This window comes from Salmo salar, chromosome 19, assembly GCF_965601325.2.
Source record: "Salmo salar chromosome 19, fSalSal1, whole genome shotgun sequence".
In the NCBI taxonomy this organism is placed as follows: domain Eukaryota; kingdom Metazoa; phylum Chordata; class Actinopteri; order Salmoniformes; family Salmonidae; genus Salmo; species Salmo salar.
The window spans coordinates 68,045,425-68,062,620 of NC_138309.1; the positions used below are offsets into that span (position 1 = coordinate 68,045,425).

The window sequence follows — 17,196 nt, forward strand, 5'->3', positions numbered from 1 at the left end:
ACGTTTACCATATGAAAGTCCAATGACCCCTCATGTAACTAGTCTACCTCAGCCCACTTCAGTTTGGCAACTCAGAGCGCCACCCTATGGACAGCAAATAGACAACACTTAGTTGGTTTGTGTGTGACTACGCTATTGGATGGTATTGCATGACTAAACGTGAACACGCAGCACCATGCTTCTCTCATTTGAGGTGCAGAGAATTACAGCCCCAAAGTTGACTGTCTTAAAAAGGTCCCTGACCGTAACATCGACACATTAAAAAAAACATGTAGAGGTAGTGTGTGCAGTTCTTTTTTTTTTATATATATATATATATATATAACTAAACTGGATTTCATAACAAAAGCACTAGTCCATGTCAGTTTCAAAATTGATTTAGGTTGGTATAGAATGATGATTAAGAAATGTGATTTAAATTATGAAGCCCCCAGAAGGGTTTGCTGACCCGAAATATTAGAGCCAGGAAGACACAGTACAAATAAAAAAAAAGAGGGGGATAGGGGTATCATTCCTTTTTAGATGACAACAAACCACAGTGGTTAGCAAAGATAATAGATAAGCAATGAAAGAAGAACTTCATTCAGATTCTTGCTTTATTGGTCAACTTGATGAGACTACAAAACGAATTCACAAAAAATCTCTTTCAAGTAATCAAATCTGTACAAACCTAAATTGTGTGGTTTTTACAGCTCTGGCTCGTATGAATCTGTGAAAAGGGTCATTGTATGTGTGTGCGAGCGGAGGGCATGCTTGCTTTCCTTTGAGACAATTGACACATTTAACCTCTCCTGCTCGAGGATATTCAAATGTCTTTCTTGAAGTGGGAGTAGTCACACGGCACATACACATCTGTTTGATATTTTACAGTACAGGGGACAGGGAAAAACAAACTAATCGCCCTGTGCACAAACACACCATCTGTTTGCACGAGTTTGCTGCTAAATTCATCTGGTCAGTTGTCTCCACTGTCTCCCGAACCCAGTTTTTTCAGTCACAATTACTGTACAGAACGACACTGTGGTTCCATCCTTTCAATGGGGTAAAGTGGTAAGAGAAGGGGATATTACAAATCTCTCAAATTTTCGCACATAATGCACACACACGCACACACTTTTCAATGCTCGCTCGCAGACGGAAACACACGCATTCCATGTCTCGTTCTCTCAAACACCCACTCATAGACAATTCATAGCATTACATGTTTTTCTTACGATAAAAAAAGGAAAAAGCCCTGGGTACTGGTTTGATTTCTGGCTGTTTGGTGAAAGAGAGGAAAGAGAGGTAGAGAGGGCAAACATGGTGGGAGTGCAGGTGGAGGCTGAGGGAGGGGCGAGTCATTTCACTTCTTGGCTTTCCTGGGGGGGGTGACAGGACGTCCGGAGCCCATGCCCCCTCCACCCCCATAGAACAGCTTCTTGTCTGCAGGCTTGAGGATCTTGGAAGGATTGAGAACAAACAAATAAGAGACTTTCATTCAAAATCAAGAAAACACTATAATAAATGCCAACTATATAATAATATAAAAACATTAGTGCAGTTTTAAAATAGTACTATATTGATCCCAAAAGGGGAAATTTGTTTACACCAGCTAATACAGACAAGTACCATTACAGGCCAAACAAAGGACACGCAGACAACAACGTCCTCAACACATTACTAAAACTTAAAGATTAGAAAGTTATTTTAGTGATATCCCTTTACCTGGAAGGAGCACATGAGGGTCTCGTCAACGCTCATCATGGCTCCGGCGTTGTCAAACTCGCCGCAGTAGTTGGGGGCCGAGAACAGTGTCACTAGCTGCCTCTTCGCAAAGAACTCGTAGCCATCCTCAACCACCTGAGGAACGAAGTAGGGCTGTGTTCAGTAGGCACGAAACGGTATGAAATGGAGTGAAATGAGAAGGTACCATCTGAACTTGACCAATAAATAAACCGACCCCGGTTTGGAATGGGTTAACAGGGATTGTTGTGATTTTAAGGAACCAAGGTAGCTTTGTCCTTCCTCCATTAGCTATGTAACACTGTGGACAAGTGTGCAAAGAATTCTAGGCGTATTCACTTTCAAACCGCTTGTACTAGAGGGAAGTCAATTATTCATATCACAAACAAAACCACTAAACTGGTTTAAGGGCGGGCAGTAAAGGTCGGGCCGGGTAGTAAACCTACTGTTGTGTCAAAGGTGTAAGGTAAGATCCACACCTTTAACCAAACATACTAGAGGTCGACCGATTAATCGGCATGGCCGATTAATTTGCTCATATCTGCAAAGCCTACCTGTGATTTGGCTGGAAGAATGGGAGGAAGGAATATACTGTACATGCATAATGATCTTTATGCCCCTCATAAACAGACACACCACTCCCTCCAACAAACATATACACACACTGCACCCAACTTTAAAAACGTTAGGCACCAAACAGAATCTAAAGGAGAAGCAGAACTAGATTTTGTATATACAGTTGAAGTCGGAAGTTTACATACACTTAGGTTGGAGTCATTAAAACTCGTTTTTCAACCACTCCCCAAATTTCTTGTTAACAAATTATAGTTTGGCAAGTCGGTTAGGACATCGACTTTGTGCAGGACAAGTAATTTTCCAGACCTCCACAAGTCTGGTTCAATTTCCAAACGCCTGAAGGTACCACGTTCATCTGTACAAACAATAGCACGCAAGTATATACACCATGGGACCACGCAGCCGTCATACCGCTCAGGAAGGAGACGCGTTCTGTCTCCTAGAGATAAAGATACTTTTGTGCGAAAAGTGCAAATCAATCCCAAAACAACAGCAAAGGACCTTGTGAAGGTGCTGGATGAAACCGGTACAAAAGTTTCTATAACCACAGTAAAAACGAGTCCTATATCGACATAACCTGAAAGGCCGCTCAGGAAGGAAGAAGCCACTGTTCCAAAACCGCCATAAAAAAGCCAGACTACGGTTTGCAACTGCACGTGGGGACAAAGATCGTACTTTTTGGAGAAATGTCCTCTGGTCTGATGAAACAAAAACAGAACTGTTTGGCCATTATGACCATCGCTACGTTTGGAGGAAAAAGGGGGAGGCTTGCAAGCCGAAGAACCCCATCCCAACCGTGAAGCACGGGGGTGGCAGCATCATGTTGTGGGGGTGCTTTGCTGCAGGAGGGACTGGTGCACTTCACAAAATAGATGGCATCATGAGGCAGGAAAATGATGGGGATATATTGAAGCAACATCTCAAGACATCAGTCAGGAAGTTAAAGCTTGGTCGCAAATGGGTGTTCCAAATGGACAATGACCCCAAGCATACTTCCAAAGTTGTGGCAAAATGGCTTAAGGACAACAAAGTCAAGATATTGGAGTGGCCATCACAAAGCCCTGACCTCAATCTTATAGAAAATTTGTGGGCAGAACTGAAAAGGCGTGTGCGAGCAAGGAGGCCTACAAACCTGACTCAGTTTCACCAGCTCTGTCAGAAGGAATGGGCCAAAATTCACCCAAAGTATTGTGGGAAGCTTGTGGAAGCCTACCCGAAATGTTTCACCCAAGTTAAACAATTTAAAGGCAACGCTACCAAATACTAATTGAGTGTATGTAAACTTCTGACCCACTGGGAATGTGATGAAAGAAAGAAATCATTCTCTCTACTATTATTCTGACATTTTATATTCTTAAAATAAAGTGGTGATCCTAACTGACCTAAAACAGGGAATTTTCACTAGGATTAAATGTCAGGAATTGTGAAAAACTGAGTTTAAAATGTATTTGGCTAAGGTGTATGTAAACTTCCGACTTCAACTGTAGTTTAGGCTTACATTAGGCCTATATGAATCCTAGCTTTGAATCTCATGAGTAGCAGACCCTTTTCCTTTCTTCCTGTTACAAGGTTGTTAGCTAGCTAGGTAACATGAATGAACAACATTTGTTAACAAACCAATAATTAGCAACACGGGATTAGTTTGAAACGGCCAGTGACATTTTTAGAAACAGTACTACGGTATTCTAAAATCTTAGTATCATGACGTTTTGGTACTGTAATATTACCGTGGTACTGGTATACCGTGCAACACTAATTATAAGTAAATAGTTTATGATATGATCAGTGAATGCATAATGTAGTTATGTCTCCCTATTAGCTGAAATCTTATTTTTTCAAAGCCATTTTAGCTGCCACACTAATTGTTCGGTCCTAATCTAGCATAGAATCATGGGAATTTGTTGTGCTGAGGTTGCCTCCCTTTCAAGGCATGTGTTGCTAGGCAACCCCCCTGGACTTGCCTGGGCAGGCCTGCTCCCCCAGCGGCTAAAGCCAGGGTGATTAACTAGCGCTATGAAACAAAATAAATACTTCACTCTGAACTACAAAACTTTGACTAGGATTCATGATAGTGTTAGACTTAGCAAAGAAAATAAACAAAACGTGATGTAGTTTTATTGGGAATTGCAGCTGTTGTTGGTAAGTAATGAATCCTGCAAGCTTCTAAAATGACAATCTTAATTTAAGGATGCATTTTTTCAACTCTTATTTTACCAGGTAAGTTGACTGGGAACACATTCTCATTTACAGCAGCAACCTGGGGAATAGTTACAGGGGAGAGGAGATGAATGAGCCAATTGTAAACTAGGGATGATTAGGTGTCCATGATGGTATGAGGGCCAGATTTGGAATTTTGCCAGGACACCGGGGTTAACCTCTCTAGGGTCGGCGGGACGAAATCGTCCCACCTACTCAACAGCCAGTTGAATCCTGTGGCGCGTTATTCAAATATCTTAGAAATGCTATTACTTCAATTTCTCAAAGATATGACTATTTTACACCATTTTAAAGACAAGACTCTCGTTAATCTAACCACACTGTCCGATTTCAAAAAGGCTTTACAACGAAAGCAAAACATTAGATTATGTCAGCAGAGTACCCAGCCAGAAATAATCAAACACCCATTTTTCAAGCTAGCATATAATGTCACATAAACCCAAACCACAGCTAAATGCAGCACTAACCTTTGATGATCTTCATCAGATGACAACCCTAGGACATTATGTTATACAATACATGCATGTTTTGTTCAATCAAGTTCATATTTATATCAAAAACCAGCTTTTTACATTAGCATGTGACGTTCAGAACTAGCATACCCCCGCATACTTCCGGTGAATTTACTAAATTACTCACGATAAACGTTCACAAAAAACATAAATTATTTTAAGAATTAGATACAGAACTCCTCTATGCACTCGCTATGTCCGATTTTAAAATAGCTTTTCGGTGAAAGCACATTTTGCAATATTCTAAGTAGATAGCCCGGCATCACAGGGCTAGCTATTTAGACACCCATCAAGTTTAGCCCTCACCAAAGTCAGATTTACTATAAGAAAAATGTTATTACCTTTGCTGTTTTTCGTCAGAATGTACTCCCAGGACTTCTACTTCAATAACAAATGTTGGTTTGGTTCAAAATAATCCATAGTTCTGTTCAAATATCCTCTGTTTTGTTCGTGCGTTCAAGACACTATCCGAATGGTAAAGGGTGACGTGCACGACGCATTTCGTGACAAAAAAAATTCTAAATATTCCATTACCGTACTTCGAAGCATGTCAACCGCTGTTTAAAATCAATTTTTATGCCATTTTTCTCGTAAAAAAGCGATAATATTCCGACCGGGAAAGCGTGTTTACGTTCAAAGAGAGAGAAAATAAAAACATGGGGTCGACTCGTGCACGCGCCTCAGTCCCATTGTCCTCTGATAGAACATTTACCAAAAGCGCTAATGTTTTTCAGCCAGTGGCTGGAATTACATCATTCAGCTTTTTCCCGCCTTCTGAGAGCCTTTGGGAGCCGTAGGAAGTGTCACGTTACAGCAAAGATCCTCAGTTTTCATTAAAGAGAGCCAAGAAGAACAAGAACTTGTCAGACAGGTCACTTCCTGTAAGGAATCTTCTCAGGTTTTTGCCTGCCATATGAGTTCTGTTATACTCACAGACACCATTCAAACAGTTTTAGAAACTTTAGGGTCTTTTCTATCCAAAGCCAATAATTATATGCATATTCTAGTTTCTGGGCAGTAGTAATAACCAGATTAAATCGGGTACGTTTTTTATCCGGCCGTGCAAATACTGCCCCCTACCCTAGAGAGGTTAATTGACTTACCTGTATAAATAAAGGTTAAATAAAAACAGTATACCTGCTGGGATCTTTCTGCTCCCTAAACCCTACCTCTTCCCCCTCGGTAGTCACTGACCTGGTGGGCCCTGCAGATGAGGTCCATGTCGTGCTTGTGGAGGAACTTGGTGACCACGTCGGCGCCAAAGGTGAAGGAGACGCCACGGTCATTCTCTCCCCAGCCCAGCACATCCTTGTCCGGGTCTGCCCACAGCAGGTCGCATAGCAGGCCCTGGTCAGGCACGTCCGTGGGCCTCATCACCCGCCGCACCTGCTCCATAGACTGGAGATCAGGGGACAGGCCTGGGGGATGGGAGGATTTTAATTTTTTTAATAACGTATAGACTGTCGCACGAGAGATAGCTTGGGTGCAAAGCTTGTATAATATATTTTTTTATATGGCTTTTCAATTACAACCACCTAAAAGATAATTAAAAATACAGTTTACAATAATGTAACTAATCTCGGTGATTTCCACTTCTCAATCTGCCTAAAGCTCATCAATCTTGGTCTGAATGACAATAACTACAGCCTACATCCCAGCCTGGCCCTATCCAAAATATCTAAATTATCTCTCTCTCAGCTGAGTTTTTCCTTTCACTCTTTCTACGCAGTTGATATTCTACAGTTGCAATGGGAGTTTACATGGCACATTACGACAAGGACACAAGGGTGTTTCAAAATCAACCGGAAATGTGTGCAGTGGAGCCATTTGATAAATACTACAACTTCATACCTCCATGACAACAAAATATCTTCTCGTCGACGATGGCCGCCACAGGCAGGCAGTTGAAGCAGTCGGTGAAGGTCTTCCACAGCTTGATATTGTACCGCCTCTTACCTACAAGGGGAAATATCTAAATGAATCTATGGCGTATTCAGTAAAATGAACAGTTCAGAATGTTGGGAATTGCAACTTAATGAATAGAGATGACGATGCCCAATTCTTCATGACATAAAATAATTTCTGTTATACAAAATCCATTTCTATCTGAATGTTTTGTAACGTGTTCCAACCGTCAAAACTGAACACTGATCTTCAAAGCTAATAAACCTGGTCTTTGCTTTGTCCCGAAAATCACTCACATAATTTATTGCATTCTTATTTTGCGCTTCGCATAATACATGCTCTGTAAGCATTTAAGTCAAAGTTTCTCACAAAAACACAAGAGTTCAGCTTGTTTGCTGAACTTTATTTAATAATGTTTTATTTCACCAGTCATGTTGAATTAAAGTCATTATGGCATTGGGTGCATACGAGTTCAGAATGTTAATATATTTATTCTATATACTGGAGATATGGGGCGACTTGAGATCCGTGTGGCAACATCCGATGCCTAACCGTGAAAATTCAAGTTAAGTGTATGGAGAATAGAGTTGGGCAGCATCCAGATTTTCATATTGTCATACTGTCCTTCTCTCATCCCGGGATTTATGTTATTATCAGCTTAGTACACACAAAGAAAAGCCCACAAAGTGCAAAGACAGGCCACCCAGCTCATAAAGTTATACATATATTAGGTAGGAGCTACCTAATGTCATTTTTGGTGAGTTTGGAACTTTACAAGCGAATGTGAACGAGAGACGTGCAAATGAACACATTTTTGACGCATGCTTGTCTGGAGGAAGAACAGTACAGTACTGGCTCTGGAGCAGCATGTGTACACACTGTGTCTGTGTGGAGTCGCTAGGGCAATGGGCCTGACTTCTCTGCTTGGAAAAGATGGGAGAGGAGGCCACGGGCTGAGAAAAAAACGCAAGGAAAATCAAGAGAGCAGTGGCAGCTGCACAGATAACTCATCCAAAGGGCTGTGACTTCTCAAACACGGCCGAAGGCTAATAGAATATGATGCCTTATCTTATTAATTCAGCCACTTACTTAGAAAACTAGCAAGTTAAACTTAGGTGTCGCGTTAACACAGAATTCTTTGTTTTCCACAAAGGAAAAAATATAGACTTTTTGTAAACGCAGATCTAAAACGAAGGTCGAGAGCCGTGCGTCCTCCGAAACACAACCCCGCCAAGCCACACTGCTTCTTGACACAATGCACGCTTAACCCAGAAGTCAGCCACACCAATGTGTCGGAGGAAACACGTACACCTGGTGACCGTGTCATAGTGCATGCGTCTGGCGTGCCACAGGAGTCGCTACAGCACGATGGGACATGGACATCCCGGCTAGCCAAACCCTCCCCTAACCCGGACAACACTGGGCCAATTGTGCGTCGCCTCATGGGTCTCCCGGTCACGGCCGGCACGGGTATCGAACCAGCATCCGTAGCAACACAGATTGCACTGCGATGCAGTGTCTTAGACCGCTGCGCCACGCAGGAGACCCCATCCACAAAATGTTGTGTTACTCAATTGCCTTGCACAAAGTATCAAAATACTAAAATACTACTTAAACAGTACTGTTAAACAATTTAATTTCAATATTATATTGTTTGATCACAGAAAAATGTATTATGAAATGTTAATTATATAAATCAGCCCGTGTAATCATATGCCAGGGTGTAGCCACAATCGGCCCGAGCACCAAGTAATACATTTGGGCCAGATAACTCACACCGGAATCGACCTGAGCTTAATCCCCGCATCCTAGCTATAGGTAATACTGCCAGACTCGTACCACATGACGTCCGCCGAGTCTGACTCTCAGCCGAGTGCCCCGACTCTCAGCCGGAATCGGCCCAGATCCACTGTGCTAGCTGGAGATGGACTCACTGATGGTTGAAGATGATGAGCGATTGGCAAAGGCATCGCTCTAATCACAGTCAGAAGACAGTTGAAGAAAATTGAGTGAACATATGGAAAGGCTCTGTAAGACATTTTATTTAAAAAAAAAAAAAAAATTCTTCATTTCCCCCCCCCCCCCCCCTAACATTAACCATGTGTTCTCTTGTTTTGTACTGTTCTATAGTTTCGACCAAATGATTAGTTTGACAAACAAAGAACTTTGCGTACTGCAGGCCAAGGCATGGATCAAAGCTGGCGAGACATTGAAAGACATCAATAGATATGCTGGACCCTATGTCAGAGAGGTGTTTTTGGGACCACATCGCGTCTATTGTCCTGCTAATAGCCCTTGTGAAAACATGTTTTCAAAAGGCCTCAAGGGCTGAAAGAAGTTGCTTACTTTTTCCACCTTCCACCTGCCTCTTCCATTTATTCTCATAGTAATTCTTTATGGTTTGCATTGCAAATGAAGGCATAAACTGGTTCAAGATGACAGCAGAGTAAGTAGACCTTTATGTAGTAAAATAAAAGGTTAAATAAAAATAAATAAAAGACCAACACTTTTAACAGCACATTACTCAACACTCGCGAGACTCATGTCATCTACGGTAGGCCTACAGTATATCTAAAAATATTTTTTTTCATCTCACATTGTAGATCTCCTGATTTAAACCCGATCGAACTTGTTGCAACTAAAATGTAGTTGAAATAAACATCTGCATGTCTGCCTGGCATGGATTGTGACTCCATCTTGACGCTCCGCCAATGATGCGACTCTCCGCCAAAAATTACATTTAGAGGACTGGATATACAAAGGGGAATTTTTCGTTAGGGCAAATCTGGTCTGTGAGAATATCTAAAGGGCTTTTATATAATTATAGTGCAGGGTTAATAATAATAATAGCTTTGTAAATAAGGATGCATTATGAAAGGAAAATGACATGTGCAAGAGACGGTGCTATATATACTGCTCAAAAAAATAAAGGGAACACTTAAAAAACACATCCTAGATCTGAATGAAAGAAATAATCTTATTAAATACTTTTTCTTTACATAGTTGAATGTGCTGACAACAAAATCACACAAAAATAATCAATGGAAATCCAATTTATCAACCCATGGAGGTCTGGATTTGGAGTCACACTCAAAATTCAAGTGGAAAACCACACTACAGGCTGATCCAACTTTGATGTAATGTCCTTAAAACAAGTCAAAATGAGGCTCAGTAGTGTGTGTGGCCTCCACGTGCCTGTATGACCTCCCTACAACGCCTGGGCATGCTCCTGATGAGGTGGCGGATGGTCTCCTGAGGGATCTCCTCCCAGACCTGGACTAAAGCATCCGCCAACTCCTGGACAGTCTGTGGTGCAACGTGGCGTTGGTGGATGGAGCGAGACATGATGTCCCAGATGTGCTCAATTGGATTCAGGTCTGGGGAACGGGCAGGCCAGTCCATAGCATCAATGCCTTCCTCTTGCAGGAACTGCTGACACACTCCAGCCACACGAGGTCTAGCATTGTCTTGCATTAGGAGGAACCCAGGGCCAACCGCACCAGCATATGGTCTCACAAGGGGTCTGAGGATCTCATCTCGGTACCTAATGGCAGTCAGGCTACCTCTGGCGAGCACATGGAGGGCTGTGCGGCCCCCCAAAGAAATGCCACCCCACACCATGACTGACCCACCGCCAAACCGGTCATGCTGGAGGATGTTGCAGGCAGCAGAACGTTCTCCACGGCGTCTCCAGACTCTGTCACGTCTGTCACGTGCTCAGTGTGAACCTGCTTTCATCTGTGAAGAGCACAGGGCGCCAGTGGCGAATTTGCCAATCTTGGTGTTCTCTGGCAAATGCCAAACGTCCTGCACGGTGTTGGGCTGTAAGCACAACCCCCACCTGTGGACGTCGGGCCCTCATACCACCCTCATGGAGTCTGTTTCTGACCATTTGAGCAGACACATGCACATTTGTGGCCTGCTGGAGGTCATTTTGCAGGGCTCTGGCAGTGCTTCTCCTGCTCCTCCATGCACAAAGGCGGAGGTAGTGGTCCTGCTGCTGGGTTGTTGCCCTCCTACGGCCTCCTCCACGTCTCCTGATGTACTGGCCTGTCTCCTGGTAGCGCCTCCATGCTCTGGACACTACGCTGACAGACACAGCCAACCTTCTTGCCACAGCTCGCATTGATGTGCCATCCTGGATGAGCTGCACTACCTGAGCCACTTGTGTGGGTTGTAGACTCCGTCTCATGCTACCACTAGAGTGAAAGCACCGCCAGCATTCAAAAGTGACCAAAACATCAGCCAGGAAGCATAGGAACTGAGAAGTGGTCTGTGGTCACCACCTGCAGAACCACTCCTTTATTGGGGGTGTCTTGCTAATTGCCTATAATTTCCACCTGTTGTCTATTCCATTTGCACAACAGCATGTGAAATTTATTGTCAATCGGTGTTGCTTCCTAAGTGAACAGTTTGATTTCACAGAAGTGTGATTGACTTGGAGTTACATTGTGTTGTTTAAGTGTTCCCTTTATTTTTTTGAGCAGTGTATTTTAATTTATCACAATTTTCTTTAATGCAGGGCCGACAGACAAGCTCGTAACTTTTTTTTTTTCACTTAAATTGCTACCAACTTACTTTGGCTTGTTTAAAAAATAACTATATTTTGGAGATGATTTCGTTTCAAATAACCGAAAGTGAGCAATTGTAATCTGGGTAAAGGGAAAAAGGCCATTCTTGAACATGGGGTGAGACATTCTTACTAATTTGTAAATAAAGCCAGTTTGTTATTTAGAATTATTTATTTATGTTTTTAAGAGGTAGAGAAACCAAAAGCACACCGTGCCTATTTTCTGGAAAATCACCAGTCCACATGTCAAGTGAAATTTCCCCATTGTATTTACCCAAGTTCTCTCTTAACTCCAAGACCACCTGATGCAGGACTCTAGTGCCAGAGGAGACTCTCAGACTGAAAACGCCTCCATTAATTGCCACAGTTTAGACTACCGAAAGATCAGCGTTCTAACTCCCCTTGTGATAGTGTGGTGCAATGACAGAATGCCACCATCTACCACAAACGGTCACAGCATAAACGTGTAACTTTTAAAGGAAGAACCACTGTATTTACAAACACGTGAATGGCTCAACTGTTCATAATGTAAGTTAATGTGACCGATGAAATTATGAAAGTGATCTGCTTCATCCCCTAACGTATTACACAAGTTGACTGCAGGTATTTACTTAAAAAGTAGCTACAAATTTGAACATTCATGGAAAAACTTCAAATAAATAGCTTCAACGGTACAAAAAAATGTAATAAAAACACCCAGTGGCTATTTCCAAATACGGTATACCACCCTAGCCTGATGGAGATGTCAGAATACCGCTCATACAGTAGTGCTTACATTTATCTCTGTGTACTCACATTATTATTTTTTATATGCATTTACTGTGTGTGTGTGCCCATGACTGTTATGCTCAGTTATGAAGCCTCACATGGATGCAGGTGCTCTGTCGTGTTTTTTTCATGTCTGTCTGTGTTATGCAACTGTCCAAGCCCCATCAACTCACACTCATCGTAGAAGCCGTATATTCTGTTGATGGAGGCACACTCGTGGTTGCCCCTCAGCAGAAAGAAGTTCTCTGGGTATTTGACCTTGTAGGCCAGCAGCAGGCAGATTGTCTCCAATGACTGCTTTCCTCGGTCCACATAGTCCCCCAAGAACAGGTAGTTGCTCTCCGGGGGAAAGCCTCCGTACTCAAATAGTCTCAGCAGGTCGTAGTACTGACCGTGGACGTCACCTGTGGGTGGGCAGAGTTGACCATGGTGTGTAAGGTCACAAGATACTAACAGGAAAATGTTTGTTCAGGTTGTTACTGTATTGATGTTTGTGTTCAAAACAGAGAGGGGACTAAAATAGGCTGTTGGGCACCATCATCCACAACAAAATACTTCAGTTACGCTAGCTAGTAGGACTAGTATTATTTTTTTCAGTATTCATTGTAATGATCCCTTCTGTCAAGTGTTGGTAAACAGATAGAGAATAGTTTTCCTACATAGCACTGGTAGCACTTTACTTTTCTACACTTGCTTCCCTTATTGCTAAAGAGCATGTCTTCTGTTCCTGAGCCATCTCCTGTCTTTACACTTTGTATTGCTGATGTTAATGGTGATGATGATTCATCAATTTCCCTTCTTGGAATTAATAAAGTTCTACTACTTTGATGAACCACATTTGAGGCACCCATTTCCCAACCCCAGAAATGACAACTTGGCCTCACCACAAATCTTGAGTGGTGCCTCGAGTTCGAGCAGTATTGGCTGGCTGAGGAAGATCTCCCGGGACTTGAGGCAGAGGCCACGAATCTCGTTCTCCGTCAGCTGCACATTTTTGCCAGGTCGGGAGCCCTTCACTGGACAGGAGACAAGGACAAAGTGAACACTTGTTCATACACAACACTGTGTCTCATGTGGAGCGAGATAACTGTGTAGCTGTTTTCAACTGACTTTTCAGCAGCAGCGAATATCAAAGCAACTCGACAAAATCTTGAGGGAATCCTATTTGAGTCAGAAGAGGATATTCATATGATAGGTAAGATATACAAAACCTTGCAGAGAGCCTATCCAACTGACAATTTCTTAGAAAAAAGGAATAAAAGACTTAAAAATAACTGATATTGGCACAAGATGGGGGAATTTTGGAACATAACTAATAAAACTACAGTTAACAAAAATGTAGGCTTAATCCAGTACAAATGTATAGAATGTATTATACAAGACACAAAATTCACAAATTATATAGCACAACGACAGAGCCATGTCTTAAGTGTAAAACTAACAATGACTCAATAATCCATGCCTTCTGGGAATGCTATGAAGTCCAAAAGGTATGGGCGTAGTTAGAAATTTGGCTGTCAGAAGTATTACAATGTAAATTTACTTTTAATCCGGCTGTCTGCATATTTGAAGACATGTCATGAGGGTGCAGTAAGGTACCTGATGTGTTGGACAATTCTCTTCTCGTCAGTTATACTGAAAAAACGTATACTTAAACTGGAAATCAATCAATCCTCCACTGTTAAGACAATGGAAAAATATGATTCATTATCTAATTATTGAAAGAGCGTGGGTGACGGAGAAGACCAAAATGGTGCAATTTGTGGTGGAGAGTAGTGCAGGCACTGGAGATAGGGGTGAGAACTGTAGGTCTGTAGGTTGTCAGTTGTATGTTTTGTATTGTATGAATTTAAAAAAAAATATATTTACCAAAAAAAATTTTTTTTATTTGTTTGCTATCCGGCTTTCGAAACATATGGCCCTTATCTTTCATCAGTGAGAAAGAATCCTTCAAATAAAAGACAATTACTGTAGCAGTTTTTCCCAGATCCATACAGCTATAGGTGCCTCCATTCGACTAGACGACACATCCGCTACACATCCCAAGTTAAGATTACACACAGGTGTTTGGAGCAAGCTAGATAGCTATTTAGCACAGGTGGTCGTGTCTGTCTTCAGTCTGTTTTTCGTAAACAAGCACTTAACATGAAGATATGGCCGTGTGGGAACAATAACGCTAACCTATAAAAAGGCGTATATCAATTTAACCTTTTGTTTTCTGAAAATTATTGCTGATATGAAATATATGGTCCTTATGCTTCCAAAACCGTACCGCAAGAGATGCGTCTTAATGTTCAGACTGAGCATCGAGACTCATAACAAACCCCCCTGTAAAGAAGACACCTTCGTCCAATGAATTATACGTAATGTAACGGAACTGAGAGTCATGATCGAGGGCTAGCCAACTACCTATCCAGCTAGCCAGATAAAGGTGTCTGCATACTAGGTTCGGTTTGCTCTTACCACAACTCAACTATGTGAAGCTAACATAATGTATATAAACCCTGGAGTGCATATGCTATGTATAGGCCAATGAGAGGCCAAGAAGCCTCCGATCGGCCATATTGACACTCCCGAGAAGAAGCAGAATAAATACACAATATTTGAATTCAATGTTTTGTCAAAGGACAAAATTACATGTGTTAAAGTGTTTTTGAAAATTCCAAGAACAGTTGAACTACAAAAAAAATACTGAGGAAAATGTAGATTTTTTTTGTATTTTTATCTTACATAATAACATTTGTAAGTATGCATTAAGGTGTCTGGAATATAATAAATGTGGTAAAAACAAAAGTAGACATTAATAAAAGCATTATTATATCTTCCCAAATATTTTTTACAACGGTGGGACGTGGTAACTTCAAAACAGCGCCCCGTCAGGCTTCTATTGTAATGAAACAGGCAGGGAGCAGGCCTCGAACCCTCGATCTTCTAGCCCGAAGTCCAGCGCGCTATCGACTGTGCCTCAAAAGCATGCTCAAGCGGCAGTCGATATCCGCGCTTATAAACCAAGGGTCGTTACAGTATAAGTTATTTGCTCGAACAGACGAAAAAGAAAATAAAAAAATCGCCGAACACCAAAAATAACAAAAACGTCACAAAATGTCGTCATAATATATGCGCGACCGGTTTCGACTGGGAAGCATATGGTGAGCTTTAGTCGTTGATGCTAGATGGCCTGTGAAGTTGCTAGTTCACCACAAAAAAAATGTGGGGGGGGGGAAGAGATGTTCTTACCTTCCAGAAGTCGCTGTATGATGGAGTCGATGTTTAATTTATCGGCTTCTGCCATAATATTCCTGTGATAAGTTTTCCGTTTCGAATAATCAAAAAAAATGTAGCAGGCTTGTTAACTAGGTGAGCTAGTTTAATCAGCTAACGTTAGCCCGCTAACCTTGCGCCAGATAATGCCTCAATAGTTGAAGTTGGGGGGGAAATGTTTATGGATTTCCCCGAAGAATATTTCAACAAAAGGCGTTAATTATCGAGTTTTCATACCGGTTTAGATTTCACCGAGTTATATTTCAATATGTTTCACCTTCAACTGGATAGCACCCAGCCCTCAACAAAAGGACCGCTGAGAAGCAGGCAAGAATAACTAAGTACTTCCGGGTCACGATTTTTTTGAACGCTTCAGAATAGGAGCCCAGTCCTGAGCGTGTTGTAAATGAATAATTAGAGCGACAATTGTGGAAAATGTGCACAAATAGCGTTCTGTTATGTACAGGTTATGATACAAAGAATTAGATCAACAATGTTTTGTCTGTACACAATTTACTGTACATTGTTGCAGCAATGAGCACTTCTAGTTTCCAAATCCAGAGTTAACACCAGCGTTGCTGCTAATTTTGATGCACTTAAATAGTGGGCAATCAGTTTAAATCCATTCCATTTTTCAAATTGTACGAACATTGAACCATACACAATTTCCTGTACAGTGTGTCGCAGTACAAGGGGTGTCCATTATACTCAGGGCCCTTAAAGTGGAACTGACTGTTTTAACTACTCTGCAGATATTAAACAAACACAATCATAATGTCAGTCAAAAATATTAAATTCCCAGTTCATGCCACAAAAGCTACTTCATAAAAGGTTTTAAAAATAGGTACTATTTGACTCAAAATTCCATGACATACAGTAAGGCATTGTTGGCATAATAGATGGATGCAGTTCAATGCATGATTCATATAGTTCAATACATTTCTTGGTAGTACAAAATATATTAACCCAAAATATAACCCATCCCCCCTCTTCAGAGGACACATCTTTTTTTAGTTTTTAGCTTTTCTGCTACATATACAGTGGCTTCGGGAAAAGTATTCAGATCCATTGACTTATTCCACATTTTGTTACGTTACAACCTTATTCTAAAATTTATTAAATCGTTTTCCCCCATCGTCAATCTACACACAATACCCCATTAAGACAAAGCAAAAACAGTTTGAGAATAAAAAAAAAAAAAAAAAAAGTAGTCAGACCCTTTACTCAGTACTTTGTTGAAGCAATTTTGGCAGTGATTACAGCATTGATTCTTCCTCAAGCTTGGCACACCTGTATTAGGGGAGTTTATCCCATTCTCTGCAAATCCTCTAAAGCTCTGTCAGGTTGGATGGTGAGTGTTGCTGCACAGCTATTTTCAGGTCTCTCCAGAGATGTTCGATCAGGTTCAAGTCCAGGCTCTGGCTGGGCCACTCAAGGACATTCAGAGACTTGTCCCGAAGCCACTCCTGCATTGTCTTGGCTGTGTGCTTAGGGTCCTTGTCCTGTTGGAACGTGAACCTTCGCCCCAGTCTGAGGTCCTGAGCGCTCTGGAGCAGGTTTTCATCAAGGATCTCTCTGTACATTGCTCTGTTCATCTTTGCCTCGATCCTCACTAGTCTCCCAGTCCTTGCCTCTGAAAACTTCCCCACAGCATGATGCTGCCAC

General features: G+C 41.7%; 1 protein-coding gene across 1 annotated transcript; it reads right to left on the reverse strand.

Annotated features, from left to right (window-relative positions):
- Positions 1-578: 578 nt before the first annotated feature.
- ppp1cab (protein phosphatase 1, catalytic subunit, alpha isozyme b) lies at positions 579-15,861 on the reverse strand. The gene is made up of 7 exons (NM_001141712.1): positions 15,508-15,861; positions 13,155-13,286; positions 12,444-12,674; positions 6,879-6,983; positions 6,222-6,445; positions 1,705-1,839; positions 579-1,438 (listed from the first exon to the last, which is right to left on the reverse strand). The coding sequence occupies exons 1-7, from the start codon at positions 15,560-15,562 to the stop codon at positions 1,343-1,345; spliced, it is 978 nt and encodes a 325-aa protein (NP_001135184.1). The 5' UTR covers positions 15,563-15,861; the 3' UTR covers positions 579-1,342.
- Between the last annotated feature and the right edge of the window lie 1,335 nt (positions 15,862-17,196).

What these genes read in the sequence shown, in the direction of transcription:
- ppp1cab (NM_001141712.1), bottom strand. Translation starts at nt 15,562, where the DNA reads ATGGCAGAAGCCGATAAATTAAACATCGACTCCATCATACAGCGACTT. An exon ending in TCATCTGCAGGGCCCACCAG is followed by an intron (nt 1,840 to 6,221) that starts GTCAGTGACTAC and finishes TTCGTTCCTCAG; the next exon opens with GTGGTTGAGGATGGCTACGA. An exon ending in CCCTCATGTGCTCCTTCCAG is followed by an intron (nt 1,439 to 1,704) that starts GTAAAGGGATAT and finishes AATCCTTCCAAG; the next exon opens with ATCCTCAAGCCTGCAGACAA.